At 39.6% G+C, this 13,952-nt stretch overlaps 1 protein-coding gene across 4 annotated transcripts in view; it reads right to left on the bottom strand.

Moving 5' to 3' along the window:
• The window catches only part of DYNC1I1 (dynein cytoplasmic 1 intermediate chain 1), a 322,279-nt gene that overhangs the window by 290,241 nt on the left and 18,086 nt on the right, over window positions 1–13,952 (bottom strand). For 2 of the 4 annotated variants that reach the window (XM_068972507.1, XM_068972508.1), the window contains exon 4: window positions 3,692–3,751. The exons of the other annotated variants lie outside the window; for them this stretch is intronic. In XM_068972507.1, coding sequence (XP_068828608.1) covers window positions 3,692–3,751 — 60 coding nt within the window. The remainder of the gene's footprint in view (window positions 1–3,691; window positions 3,752–13,952) is intronic. 4 annotated transcript variants of the gene reach the window in all.

Raw genomic sequence — 13,952 nt, 5'->3', positions numbered from 1 at the left:
GAATATCAATGAAACCAAATGCAGGTTATTTGAGAAGATCAATAAAATTGATGAACATCTAGCCATACTTATCAGAAGGAAAAACACATGACAAAAGTTGCCAATTATCAGGAAAGAGAGAGGTAATTACAGAGTCTGCAAATAATTAAAGGATGATGAAAGAATGTATACACAATTTTAGGCCAACACGTTTGCCAACAGAGACAAAATGGGCATATTACTTCAAAGATCACAAACTGTCAAAGCTCACTCAAAAATATATATATATATACAGATAACCTCAATAGCTCCATTACTGCTTGTTATTAAATTTGTATTTTTAAACTTCCCAAAATAAACTTGCAAATTCAAATCATCTCACAAGTGAATTACATTCTACCAACGATTTAAGCAATTACTACAAATTGATGTCACTAAAAAGCATGATTCATAAAAGAACAAAGCTGAAAGCTGGAATTTGTCAAATCAAAAAGGTTTCCATTCTTAAAGACACTATTAAGAGAATGAAAAAGGCAAGTGACAAACTGGGAGAAAATATTTACACATTATGTTTCAGGTAAAGGATTGTATCCCAAATACATAAAACCTCTGTAATGTGAAAACCAACAACTCAATTCATAAACAATAAGTCCAAAAAAATTTAAGCAGACATTTCATCAGAGGAGATATTCAAATAGCAAATATGCACACAAAGAGATAACCTAGCACCATTAGTCATTGGGGAAATTCAAACTAAAACCACAATGAGATACCATCATATTTCTTTAATAACGGTTAAAAAAGTAATTTTTCAAAAAGTCAAAACCAAGTGTTGTCAAGAATGTGGAGGAACTGAGGCTCTCCCACACTACTTGTGAGAGTGTATTATGGCAAAACTATTTTGAAAACAGTTTGGCAGTTTAAATGTACATTCATTGTATCCTTCAGCCATTCTACTTGGTGATACTGACGCAAAAGAAATGGAAGTATATTGGCTAAAAATATCTGTACATAAACGTTCACAGCATTTTCATTTGTAATGGAAACAACCCACATGCACATCAGAAGTGACTGAATCAATGAACTGCGATGTATCCATACAACAAACCAGCCAGCAAAAGCAAGGAATGAATTACTGAGACACGCCTGCATGAATGAGTCTCCAGATGATAATTTTGTGTAAAAGCAGTCAGTCAAAAGAGCACCTACTGCCTGATTTCATTTGCAATGATATTCTCGGAGATGTGAACTAAGGGACTGGGAAGCAGGTCAGGTGTCTAGGGGGACGGGGAGAAGCAGGTGGGAAGACGACAAAGGGGTGGGAGAAAACCTTCAGGGATGATGACTCTGCTTATTACCTTGACTGTAGTGACGACTTCACGAATGTGTATACATGAAAACCTGTCATTTTAAATACTACAAATGTGTGTCATTTCTTTAATGTTAATTATACTTCAATAAAGCTGTTAAAAAAAAAAATCAGCTGACAGAGCCAGTTATGTGTTATGGTCAACTCTACGTGCAAGACCAAGAAGAGGAACTAAACTTGTCTCGACAAAACTCTTGTTGCCTGAGACAGACTTCAGAAAGGGCTTCCCTTCCCTGGTGGTTCCGTGGTAAAGAATCCGCCTGCCCGTGCAGGAGATGCGAGAGATGTGGGTTCAATCCCTGGGCTGGGAAGAATCCCTGGAGAAGGAAATTGCACCCCACTCCAGTATTTTTGTCTGAGAAATTCCAGGGACAGAGGAGCCTGTACAGGCTACACAATCCATGGGGTCACAAAAGAGGTTGACACGACTTAGCAGCTAAATAACAACAAACAACACTTCATAAAAATATGTGTGGCAGGAAGACTGCCTGCACGTAAGGACTATTTACGAGACAGAAAATTTCATTAAATCAATACTCGAAATTGTAACATGACTGAAACAACCTCCTCTCTCAAATATTCTTTGAACATTCCTTCCAAAACTCTAAGACAAACCACACAAAAAAAAATCTCATTTCCCATTTTTCTCTGACTCACTGTGTCCACTCTGAAATAAAATATGGCTGGCAAGGTGGAAGTCACAGACATGCCATCTCCCTAGGGTTATTTTTCATCTGTATAGTTAACTGAGTTTTTGCCTGGAAAACAGATAAAAATAGGAAAATTCCTAACTGTTCCACACCAGCACATATAATTTACCAATGTCACAATCTGTCTAAAAAATCTGTTAAGTGCATACGGCAAAGTCTCTGCCAGTTATAGCTTCCTTTCTATAAAAACCACAATGAAATATTGAAGAACTACTCTCTGAAATTTCCCTGAACAGTAATATACTATATATTCATTGCTTTTTTCTGCTTGATTTAAGCCATATTTTTTGTTATTTAAATAATACAAGTGGAAATAAAACATACAGTGAACTATATAACTCAACAGGCAATAATTTAGTAGTGTTAAAAAAAGTGTCATCAGTTACCCAAAATGTTAGGATATTTCTTTGGCTTAGCAGTGTTAAGAGTCTGCAGAAAACTTTTGCATACATAAAGGGACACAGCAGATGGCATTTAACCTAATATAAAGATAGCCCTTCAACTTAACATGTCTACAGTAGGTACTAAAATTGCCAGAAACCCACAGATACAAGCCCAGAAATCTCAGAAATTCAAATAAATAATAAATAAATGCCCACATCAGGATTCATCAGGTTATATTTAGAAATAAAAGGTAATAGCTTTACAAAATATTGGAATAAAATCTGTTACTCACATATGGAGGTACCCAGCGGCATGTTGGTAAAAAAGTTCAATAACTTGCTTGAGGGAAAGGGAATAAGCCCTGGTTTGAAACATTTGTCAGTTTCTGTGGTGCAAACACCCCTACCATGGCTGATTTCAAGATGATCTGAATTCACCAAAGCAAGTTGGAAAGAAGCACATAGTCGGCGCTCCTAAGCTTGAGCACGGCTAGGACAAGCACCCCACTGGAAACATCTCATGTATGAATATAGCTAACTCTAACCCTGGAACAGAAGTAAACCACGCTTCTAGGAATTGCCTGTGCATTTTATTCCTTGTGGAAGAATTCTCAATTCTGAAGCTACCTTTTAACATACATTTCCACCTGAAAAAAAAAATGATCTTTAGCATGCAGAAGACATTATCGATCATCAAATAATTTTGAGATCTCTTAATATTGAGGCATTCAACAGACCGTATTTTTTTCTTTAACAGGAATCTTTATACCCTCAAACTGGATTCAAATTAAATGCTAACTGTGAGTTCCCAAACAAGTGAAAAGGCAACAAACAAGACACAACATTTTCACACTGGTTGTAGACAAAGATTAACTTAAGGTAACTTGTTAGTCAAGGGGAAGATGGCAAGGATCAAGTTAAACATATCTGTCATCACAGAACTTGTGCGCCCCACCTTGAAGCAGAGGCATGGCGATATGCTTATAATTTTCATTCAGGGGAGTGCTGTTTTGCAATACTAGGAATTAAAAGGGGGGGGGGGTCAAAAGCCATCTTTTTGTGGTGTTTTCCACAAAGAGAGACTTTCTTCCAAGCGTAACTGTAGAAGGCAAACTGACAGAAGGAAATAAACTTTATCAAACTGGAAATTCAACAAAGGGGAAAAAAGCAAGAGCAACGACGGCTCCGGCCTTTCAACACAACCGTAGCAAAGGAATAATAAAAGGAGTAACGAAAGAGCAGACATATACCCAAGTTCTGAGTCTGACTGCAGCTGGAGCACTGAGGGGTCTGTGTCCCACTGCAGGGTCCTAATCGCGCAGCACAAAGGAAAAAGAACACAGAGAATTAACAAAAGGGGAGGGAACCAAACCAAACCAAACCATGTCATTCATCAAGGCAACAGCATATACAATACATACACAGGGCATCTCCCCACTCTGTCACCCCCACAACCCCCAGGAGCCAGGGAGACCCCGTGAATATCAAGGGACACGAGAAAGCGAGAAGCCGCCCTTCCTCTGGAACAACTGCTTGATACTGGAAGCTACAGTTGTTTCCATGGAAGGAAACCCAGAGCTAAATATTCATCCACCCCCACACACCCCCTTTTCATTGTTGTTTCGTTCTATACTGAAGCATGATTGACTGGAGCATGTAAACTGCTTCGTATGTACCCCAGAGCCAGGGAGCAGCAAGCATTCCCCAGGCAGTGATGGTGACCAACTGCAAGGGTTCAAATGGGCCAGAGTAGAAGCATCTCGGGAGGCTGGGCCAGGCAGGGCATGAGTGCAGAGCCTGGAGAATAACTGGCTTCCTTGGGTCAGTGACTGCTATTACAGTGCATTAGATTTTGAGGCTCATGGGTATTTTGGTTTTTCTTATGTATTACACCAAGATGGTCACCAATGGCAATATCATTCATCTTGAAAGATGCCAGGGATGTCTTAACATCTTCTAAGTACTTCACAAGAGCTAGCACAAAGTATCAATGGTTACCAAGGTTACCAACAGTTATCAACTTCCCTTGTTAGTTCTCCACCACATAAAAGGAGCTCTTCCATGAACAGAGTGCACACAAGGACCTTTCTTGGGTAGGCCCTTTAAATTTCCCGCGTGGTATATAGTTAACAGGTGAGTGAGGCTTAAGTACATAGGAGGCAGCCAATGGACAGTAGGGACTTTGGGGTCAGGCACCTGAGATTCAAATCTTGCCTCTGTGACTTACTAGCTCTGTGACACTGGGCATGCTGCTTCAGTTCTCAACCCCTGCACCCTCGCGCTTACTCTGAGAGTAGTTCATGGACCAGGAGCATCAGCATCTCAGGGAACTTGCTGGAAATGCCGAGCCTCAGATCTCACCCAGACTCATTGACTCTGGACTACAGTTTAGTAAGGCCCCAGGTCATCCGGGGGCGTTTTGAAGTTTAAGAAGCCCACTCAGTTTCCTTGTCCATAAGGATTTACCATGGCTTACAATTCATGACCTGGCCTGCAGCTCTCTTCCCAATCCACCTCGAAGGGAGGGCTTCTCCCTCACTGTATCCTCCTTGATGTTTTTTCTCCAAAGAGCCACGTGGCTCATGCTTTTGCTTCGTTTCTGTCTCAGTTCAAATGTCAGCTGACCAGAGAGGCTTTCCTTCTCTCACTACCTCCCGCAAGCAGCACTTCCTCGTCACTCTTCATCTCGTTCTCTTATCCTGCTTTACTTTTTTCATAAGGTATCCTTACCTACGGCTTTATTATACATCAGTGTATTTATGACTGTTTGCTGTGTAACTCCGGAATTAAGTCTCAAAATAGCAGGAAGAGCTACATCCCTAAATTATAAGAATATGCCCAGGCCCATGCCTGGCATGCATGTTTATTTTCCCTGATTTTTTAATTGCAGGATAATTGCTTTATAACATTGTGTTGGCATACAACAATGCAAATACAGCTGCCATACAACAATGCAAATCAGTTATAACTCTCTCTATATATCCTCTTCCTCTGGAGCCTCTCTCCTGCCCTGCACCCCCATGCTACCCCTCCAGGTCATCACAGAGAGCCAGGCTGGGCTCCTGTTATATAGCAGCTTCGCTTTAGCTGCCTATTTCACATATGGTAGTGTATATATGTATGTCAGTGCTCCTTTCTCAATTTGTCCCACAGTGCATGCTTGTATAATAAAACAATAGCTGAACAGATGGATGGATGGATTGTTTCTCTCTGGTTTTCTACAGGGATTGCATGCAATTACACCCATACAGCACAAAGTAAGTATTTGATCAACAGAAGCTGTTTTTACTAGGCCACATTTACTGTGAAAGCGAAATAGCTACTGTACCTACTACCAATGTTTCTTTGACACAATGCCCCACCTATATAATGGAACCCACCTAAGCACCTCCTGCAGAGGTATTAGAACACAGTTTCTAAGCTCCTCTGGTAAGTTCCGGTTATGCTCTTGTCCTCTGACCTAAATGCACTGAAAGATGACAACTAAAGTCTGGTGAGAACACTACTTGGTCCCTGTTTCTGAGACCAATGCTTCTCAAAGTTTACTGTCTGAGCCACCAAGGAGGCCCAGTGTTTCTCAAACTTTAATGCACAGACACCTGGGAATATTGTTTAAAATGCCCATCCTGATTTAGTAGGTCTGGGGTGGCTTGAGATTCTGCATTTCTAACATCTCCTAGCAGGGTGGATGCTGCTGGGCTGTGGACCATACTTTGAGTAGTAAGGTCTGGACTTAGATCAGTGGTTTTCAAACTCTGACATGGATCAGAATGACTGGGAGGGACTGTTAAAATACAGGTGCTGATCCTCAAGCCCAGAAATTCTGATTTGAGTAGTTCTGGGGTGGGGCTGAGAATCTGTATTTCTAACAAGTTCCCAGGGAATGCTCACAGCTGATCCTAGAACCTCCTTTAGAGAATAGCTAGGCTAGACTATTGCTTCCACTAGTTGGCAGGCAGAAAGCATCACTGATCCTCAAATACATCAGCATCTAAACAAGTGATACACACACGCTGGCCTAAGGCCCAGGCCACTTTTAAACCAATGAAATCAGAATGTCTGGGGTGGGACCCAGGCATCCAGATTTTTTTGAAACTCTCTCATGTGCAGCCGGGGTGAAAACTGCTGCTGTGCACTCGTTCTCTGCCCAAGGAAAGCAGCTCTTCCTGGCTCTGGACACTGGTTCCATCACTTCCTTTCAAATGATGGAAGTGACCGAATCCATTACAGTGATTCACCCTTGCTGCTCATGTATCTCTGGAGTCCAAACCTTTTATCTTTATGGATACTTCCTTGATTACAGACAGAGGAGTAGCCTCTGGCTCTGGCTGACTGTGAGAAGCATTCCCTCATAAGGGCTGGGATCAGCTCCTCTGCGCTCAGGTTTCTGATGGGACAATTTGGGGGCCTTTTTCACTCTTCTCAGGCAAGGGAAGAATGTGGCAGCTCCCAGGTGGTCACAGCTGTTCTATTATTTACCTACAACTCACCTGAACACGCTGCGCCCTTACAGTAAGACTACTAGACCTGATAAGTTATATTTTAGATGCCAAGTCACCAATCTGTCACAGGAACAGCAAATGCCAGGCTGACCAATTAATTATACAAGCCTGAAGAAGTCTTCTCCCTTGAAGACTGACTTCCTGGGAAGTCAGACTTTAGCAGTGTCTTTAGAATTAGAACAAGTGAAGATGAAATTTTAACTATTAAAGCTTCTCCCTGGCCTATGCCCATCATGTCCACATTTTATAACAGGACTAGACCACCACTCACTGCTGCCAGAGCCTCCACTTTCCCTAATTTCTTGGGATGACCAATAGAACCCGTTTTGCTGAATGTAATCTTTAATTCTGTCAATTAGATTTTGTCTATTGTTCCTGTCTGGGAAACCATCTTGGTTTTGTTTGCTCATTTTTAAGAGCTGTATTTGTCTGCTCTGATCAACTGTAGGTTGATTTCTTAGGCTAACTCTCTGAGGATTCATAGGAGGATTTTTTTCATGAGGAAGCTGCTACTTGCACAGATATTGAATAACCTAGTGATTTCTAACCTAATGTGGCACCACCGTGGCTCCATGGCCCTATGGTTGGATTGGCAGTTCTGGACAGACTTTAAGGTCCCATTTCCCAGCTTGTTTCAAACTTCTAGATATAGAATCTTCCCACACCACGGTGAATAATCACTCACTTATTGGATACTAAACATGTTGAACAGTGTAGCCTCTGGTATCTCATCTAAAAAGGCCTACCAGATAACAGTTAATAATCTGTGGAACAATCTGTTTTTCAATATTTCTTATAAAGAAAAAGAATATGACAAAGAAAAAGAATATTCAAACTGGCAGTGAACCCATTAAGAGACAAACAGAAGTTTATATCACACCCTTTTACTATTCAGCTGGCTACAAAAGTCTCTCTTCATTGGCCCAATCTGATTCGCTCAGTTTATTAGATAGAAGGAAGTAAAAATTCAAACAAAGCAAAACAATCCCTGGCCCTCCACGGAAAGCATAACTTAGGGGTAAGAGACATGATGTCTGTGTTGTGTAACCACACTCCCTGAGGAGCGGTTAATTCCTTCCTGTTCGGAGCATGTTGGTAGTTTCCAGGCTTCTTCCCATTTGCTTAGACTCCAGAGTAGACAGTCTTAATATTTTTCCCTTAAAGAGCATCTTTGCTCTTACCTTTTTTTGTTTGTTTGTTTGTTTTGGTTTTAAGAGAGAGATGTCTGATAAATACCTGGAAGGCAGTCGTTAAGAACTATCATTTGCCATTTTGATTCCACTTGTTTGACTCAGTATGAACAGAATGCTAGATTTCTAATTTAAAAAAAATAGATATGCAGCAAGCAACAAGGATTTACTGTCTAGCACAGGGAACTAGAGCCAATATCGTGTAATAACCTACATGGGAAAATAATTTCAAAGATAATATATGTGTATATGTATAACTGAATCACAAAAAGAAGAATGATATTTTTTGAAATTTAGTCATGTTTATCTTTTGGCCACTTTTTCTAAATGTCCTATGGACATCTAATAACAACATATGAAATACAAAATTTTAAATATATTTTTGTAGGCTATAAGAGCAATATAAATAGAAATCTATCATATATAAATTTTTAATGACATCATTTAAAATGCTCCCATTCTTATTTTTCTGCACTTGATATTCTCAGAAAAATGTTACTATGTCTCACTGTGATTATATACTTTTTTCTTTTCCCTTATATTTCTTCTGATTTTGCTTTCTGTATCTTTGTTTCTTTATTGTTAGGTGCCCAATGGTTTATGATGTCTATCTTCTTAGCAAATTGTACCTTTTATCATTAAAAATACTCATCTTTGTTTCATTTAGAAATAAATTAATTTAATTTAAAAAAGAAAATCTAACAAAAAAAATTTTTTTAAAGAACCATCATTTGCAATGCTAACATTCAATGTGGCTGAGGCACTCTCCTCTACTGCTGGTGGCATTTCAAACTAGCACAGTTCTTTGGGAAAGCAACATGCCAGCATGGAGCAAGAATCAAAAACACAGAATTACTCTGGAACTCGTTTCACTCCCAGGAACTCACCCTATGGAAATAAAACACCACAAGTGGTAAATAACAAAAACGATGATGGTGAAGATGCTGACCCTAACCCATCAAGTCCCACGGCTTATGCTTGTTCCTCATACTTGATCGCTATGATTCTGGTGACTATTGGCTCCTTCATAAGCATGTTATTTCTTTTAGTGTTCCTGACCCTAAAAACCACGTCTTTTTCACTTCTTGTTATACCTCTGGAAGGATCCTTACTCTTTCCATCCCCATAAAGACAGACATTCCCCAACCAGAGTAATTTCTTCTCCCCTCACCTCTATAGCTACCGATGATCTCCAAGATGCCCACATATCTTCTGCAAAAGATAACCCTGAAGTCCTCATCACCCTTGAACTCAAAGTTCCTCCTTTTCACATGCTTTTCGGACATATCCATAGCATTTAACCTCTTCTTGTCTCGTCAGGCTCTTCTTTCCTTCTCCAGCACCACAATCCTCGTTCACATTTTCTGTCCTTTTTATCTGATCAGTGGCTCCCCCAAACACATCCTCAGATCTTGAAAGTGTTACAAAAATGCAGTGGTCCAGACCTCAACTCAGATCTATGCCTTAGGTATCTGTATATTTAGTAAGTTGCCAGGTAAATTCAATATTTTCCTGGCTTCAAATATAGGACTAGGAATCTCAAATACCTCCAAGGCCATACCTGCCTCCCAGACTCTGATGTATTTTCATACTGTCTCCTTCACACACATTCTACACCCCACACGTCTCCTCTCTCCCACATCTCCCTCGATATTATCTGAACGCCCTTTCTCCCATCTCTACTTGTCCAAAGCATAGCCACTATGTGAGACCCAACTCAAATGCCTTATTCTCTAAATATATTTGTCCTCAATCACCTCTTTCACAAATAACTTGTCTCTCTATGGGACTGCGCTCCTTATCTCACAGTTCTCTTTGCCAACCTGCAATCCACTTGACCTCGATAGTAGCCCAGCATCAAGCTTTAAAACCAAGTACAGATGGTCTGAAGGATATAAGAGCACTGTTACCAAGCCCAGGGGCCTCAGCATCAAGACAAACACACTGTTAGTCCCATCTGCCTTTCTGCCCTGAGCCCAGTAACTGGTTTCTGCCTTGTTTCTGCTAGGAAATCCTCGCTTTGTATCTGAGTGCTCTAACCACTGCCAACAGCTCCCCTTGAGCAAAGGCCACTTCTGGCAACTAGCCCAGCAACCTTGAACTACCCAGCTTTTACCTGGGTCCTCATCTCTTCACTCACCCCGCACCCATCCCATTCAGGTTTCTGCAAACTGTGCACGTGCATAAGTGTGTATGCACACGCACACACATACACACACACCCACAAACCCCTACCTCAATAAATAAATTTACCAAGTACCTAATATCAAGACCTAATATCAAGACTCTAGGTAATGAATCAAAAGCACTTGTCCCACAAGAATATACAAATTAACTGCATCTGGGAATAATGCTTTACATCATTGCTCACCTCTATGAGTACAAATATTTGAGAGCCGTAACTACGTAGAAACATATCCTCAGACGGCTTCAAATTAAATATGTCATTTACTGGAAGTGGGATCTTTAGAAGAGAGAAGAATTCCTTCATTATATTCCTCGCAGGTCTAGCATTTATTGTATTGTATGATATATTCTTAACTGTTTATTGAATGAATGTGATGAATGAATGAACAAATGAATGGTCTTTACTTGCATTTTCTGTGGATGGGTATTAAGTATGAGGGCAAGTTGGTTCCCTAAGAAACAGTTTTTACTTTCTTTATGTAAAAAAAACGAGAGCATACATCAGGGCATGTCTGCCTTATTTCCTTCATGTCTGCAAGCCACTTCTGAAGAACTCAGTCTGTGTGGCATGATGCCATCACATGGTTCCAGAAGAATTTTCAGACTCACTTCCTTACTGAAGAGGGAAAGCTTATCTTGAAAAGGCTGACCTCAATGTATGAATGGATAGAAAAGTTGTGGTGTGCACACACATACATATAATTAAATATTATTCAACCTAAAAAATGAGGAAATCCTACTGTTTGTGACAACATGAATGGACCTTGAAGACATTATGGTAAGTGAAATAAATTAGAAAAAAACAAAACTCTGTAATCTCAATGACATGTAGAATCCAAAACAAACAAATTCATGGAAAAAGAGATCAGACTTGTCGTTACTAGAGGCAAAGGGTAGGGATGGGGAAATTGGATGAAGGTGGTCAAAAGGTGCAAACTTCAGGTTGCAAGATAAGTAAGTACTAGGACTGTAATATACAACATGATAACTAAAGCTGACACTGATGTATAATATATGGGAAAGTTGCTAAGAAAGTAAATCTAAGAGCTCTCATTGCAAGGAGAAAATGTTTTTTCTTTTATTCATTCTGAGCTCATCAACTTTTATTAGTCCCTGAAGCAACCACATTGGAGCCCAACTTTTTACCTTCTTCTTTTCTCTCTAGGGTAGAAAGATTGCTCAAGGGCAGGGTACTCTGAGTCCCAGAGTTTTTCTGGACTCTTGCTTCACATGTCTTCTATGTCAAACAAATCACTAGTCACTAAACTGATAAAGAAAAGTTTGGACCAATGTGAGCACAGTGCCCAACAGAAAATCTCCAGTCAATGTCATCCCCAAACTGTTTCTCTAAGTGCCATTTCCAAAAGGAATACATTGAATAACAAAGACATTTTAAATATCCATCATATCACTCAGCCTGTCAGAATCATTAATATGATGTCAATTAATTAAGAATGACATTTAAATAATGAGTTAATGTTTTGCTTTCCAGCCTCAACGATTTCCTTACTTTGGACTGGCAGTGATGATGATAAAGATTTCCTGATGTCAGAAATAAAACTGGAACAGTGTACCACACACTTATACCAAGGCTCGTTCTTAATTTACTGTGTGAGAATCGTCCCTCCATCGGCCAACAGCGAAGCCCTAACAAAGAGCTCTGACACAGGCCACTGTGAGTCACACAGGAAATCCATCTGCGCTGGATTCAAAGAGAAATGCAAGACTTCCCATCAGAAAAAAAGGATGCGTTTTCCCCAAATCTTCCATAAAGGACCTGCTATCAAGTAGGTTCTCTCTCTGGAAGAAAGCTCAGCAACTCTGCTAAAAATAGATGCTTACCCTGTTACTATGACCATATGGTTAGATACAGAACTCTCTGCCTGACAAGATAGCAACAATTTTTAATTAGTCAGTCCATGTGCTACATAAAGAAAAAAAATCCTATAGTACACAATTTATTTTAATTTGCAAAGACTGACTTTTAAATAGCCTCGAATCAGAGATTTTCAGTCTCCCTGAAGTCCAATTAGCTGGTAGCAAGCATCCTGCCAACTCCTCTTTACATAAAGATAATTTAATGAATTTTGTACATACAAAATCTTAATAGTCTTACTAAATTCCCCCCCTAGGTTTTGCATTATTGAATTGTACTTCTTCACCTTTACCAAAACCTCCTTAACATCTTGCCTTTAGCCTCTGAGTTATCAGAGCACCTTAAAAGATGGGGATGGTTTCACCAAAAAGAGGTAAAAATCCGTTGAGGTTCATAGAGTGCCAGAGAATCCAATGGAGTCCAAGTGTGGATGAAGTTGAAAGTCCTGAGGATTTTGTGTTGGGCATTAAGCTCACGGAGCCCCTGAACACACTTTCCTCTCCTCAAATCACGAGAAAAAAGTGGTGACTGGGTGCAGCCAGTACAAGTTGACCATGAATAAATTCTTCTAATTGCCTTATTCGTGAGTTCACTAGGCAATACGTGGATCAGGGAAAGGTAGGGTTTATTAAATATCTGAATTTTACCCAAATTATTTTTTCAATATAAAACAATATAAACTATATGGAAGCCTACCATTGAAATTGAATAGCAGAGTATCTGCAGACATCTGTTTCAGTTCTTTTTTTTTTTTAATTTTACTTTATTTTACAAGACTGTATTGTTTCAGTTCTGGTCTGGTATGCACATGAAGCTAGAAGTCCCAAAAAGCCCTAATCCACTCACTCCATACTTCTGTTCTCCTGTTAAGGGTTTCGGAAGACACTTCTGTTTCTGCTGCATCTAAGGTCCCCTTGGGAGAGGCTTCACCTCTCTACAGAAAATCAAGGACATAAGGGTTTTAGCTGATAGGTGTTGACAGCTGGGAAGGAAGGCAATTTTAATATGATGGGAGTATGTTGGGAGCAACTGGGGAAATCTGAAGATGGTATATATAGTAGAGAAGTTGAAAATGTACTGAAATGCAAAAGCAAGTTCTTCAGTTTGTACAGTATGACATCATTTATGATATATATGATGCCATACATCTTGTGTGAAAGAATATACACCAAGGTATTAAGAATGCCAATGCATATTCTTCGTAGGAACATAATTTGTTCTATTTTTGCTCATTTATCTTTTCTAGTTGTATAAAATGAACTGATATTATTTTTATAATAATAAGAGGTTATTAAAAATAAATGGGGGTGCTTGAGTGTCCTTGACTGATTGGAAGGTAGAACTTAGTGATGGTATTAAGGCCATAGATGGTCCAAAAGGAAGACAGAAATCAATCGAATTACTGTATCCATCCACCCAAGCCACTTGTCACAAAATTCAAACATCAGTCATCTTCTATCTTGTTAAGGAGGTTATGTAGTAAGAGGTTGCACAATATGTTATCATATTGAGACATATTTTATCTTTGAAATCATTTGAAAGTATTCCTTTTAAATCAAGTTTTGGACAGTGTGTAGCCTATGCCCTGGTGTGCAGTAAACTTTATGATGTCAATACTTTTCTAGTTTCTACAAGCCAACACGTTCTCTAATTTAGCTTTGTCACTGGGAAGCCTAAGGAGTCTCAGCCAAACATGAGAACATCCCTAAAGCAAAGTCCCTTATAAGCCATCCGTGTACATGAGAATAAATGTGGG

This window comes from Capricornis sumatraensis, chromosome 5 (genome assembly GCF_032405125.1).
Source record: "Capricornis sumatraensis isolate serow.1 chromosome 5, serow.2, whole genome shotgun sequence".
NCBI classification, from domain to species: Eukaryota; Metazoa; Chordata; class Mammalia; order Artiodactyla; family Bovidae; genus Capricornis; species Capricornis sumatraensis.
This window is presented reverse-complemented; position numbering and strand designations above follow the sequence as displayed.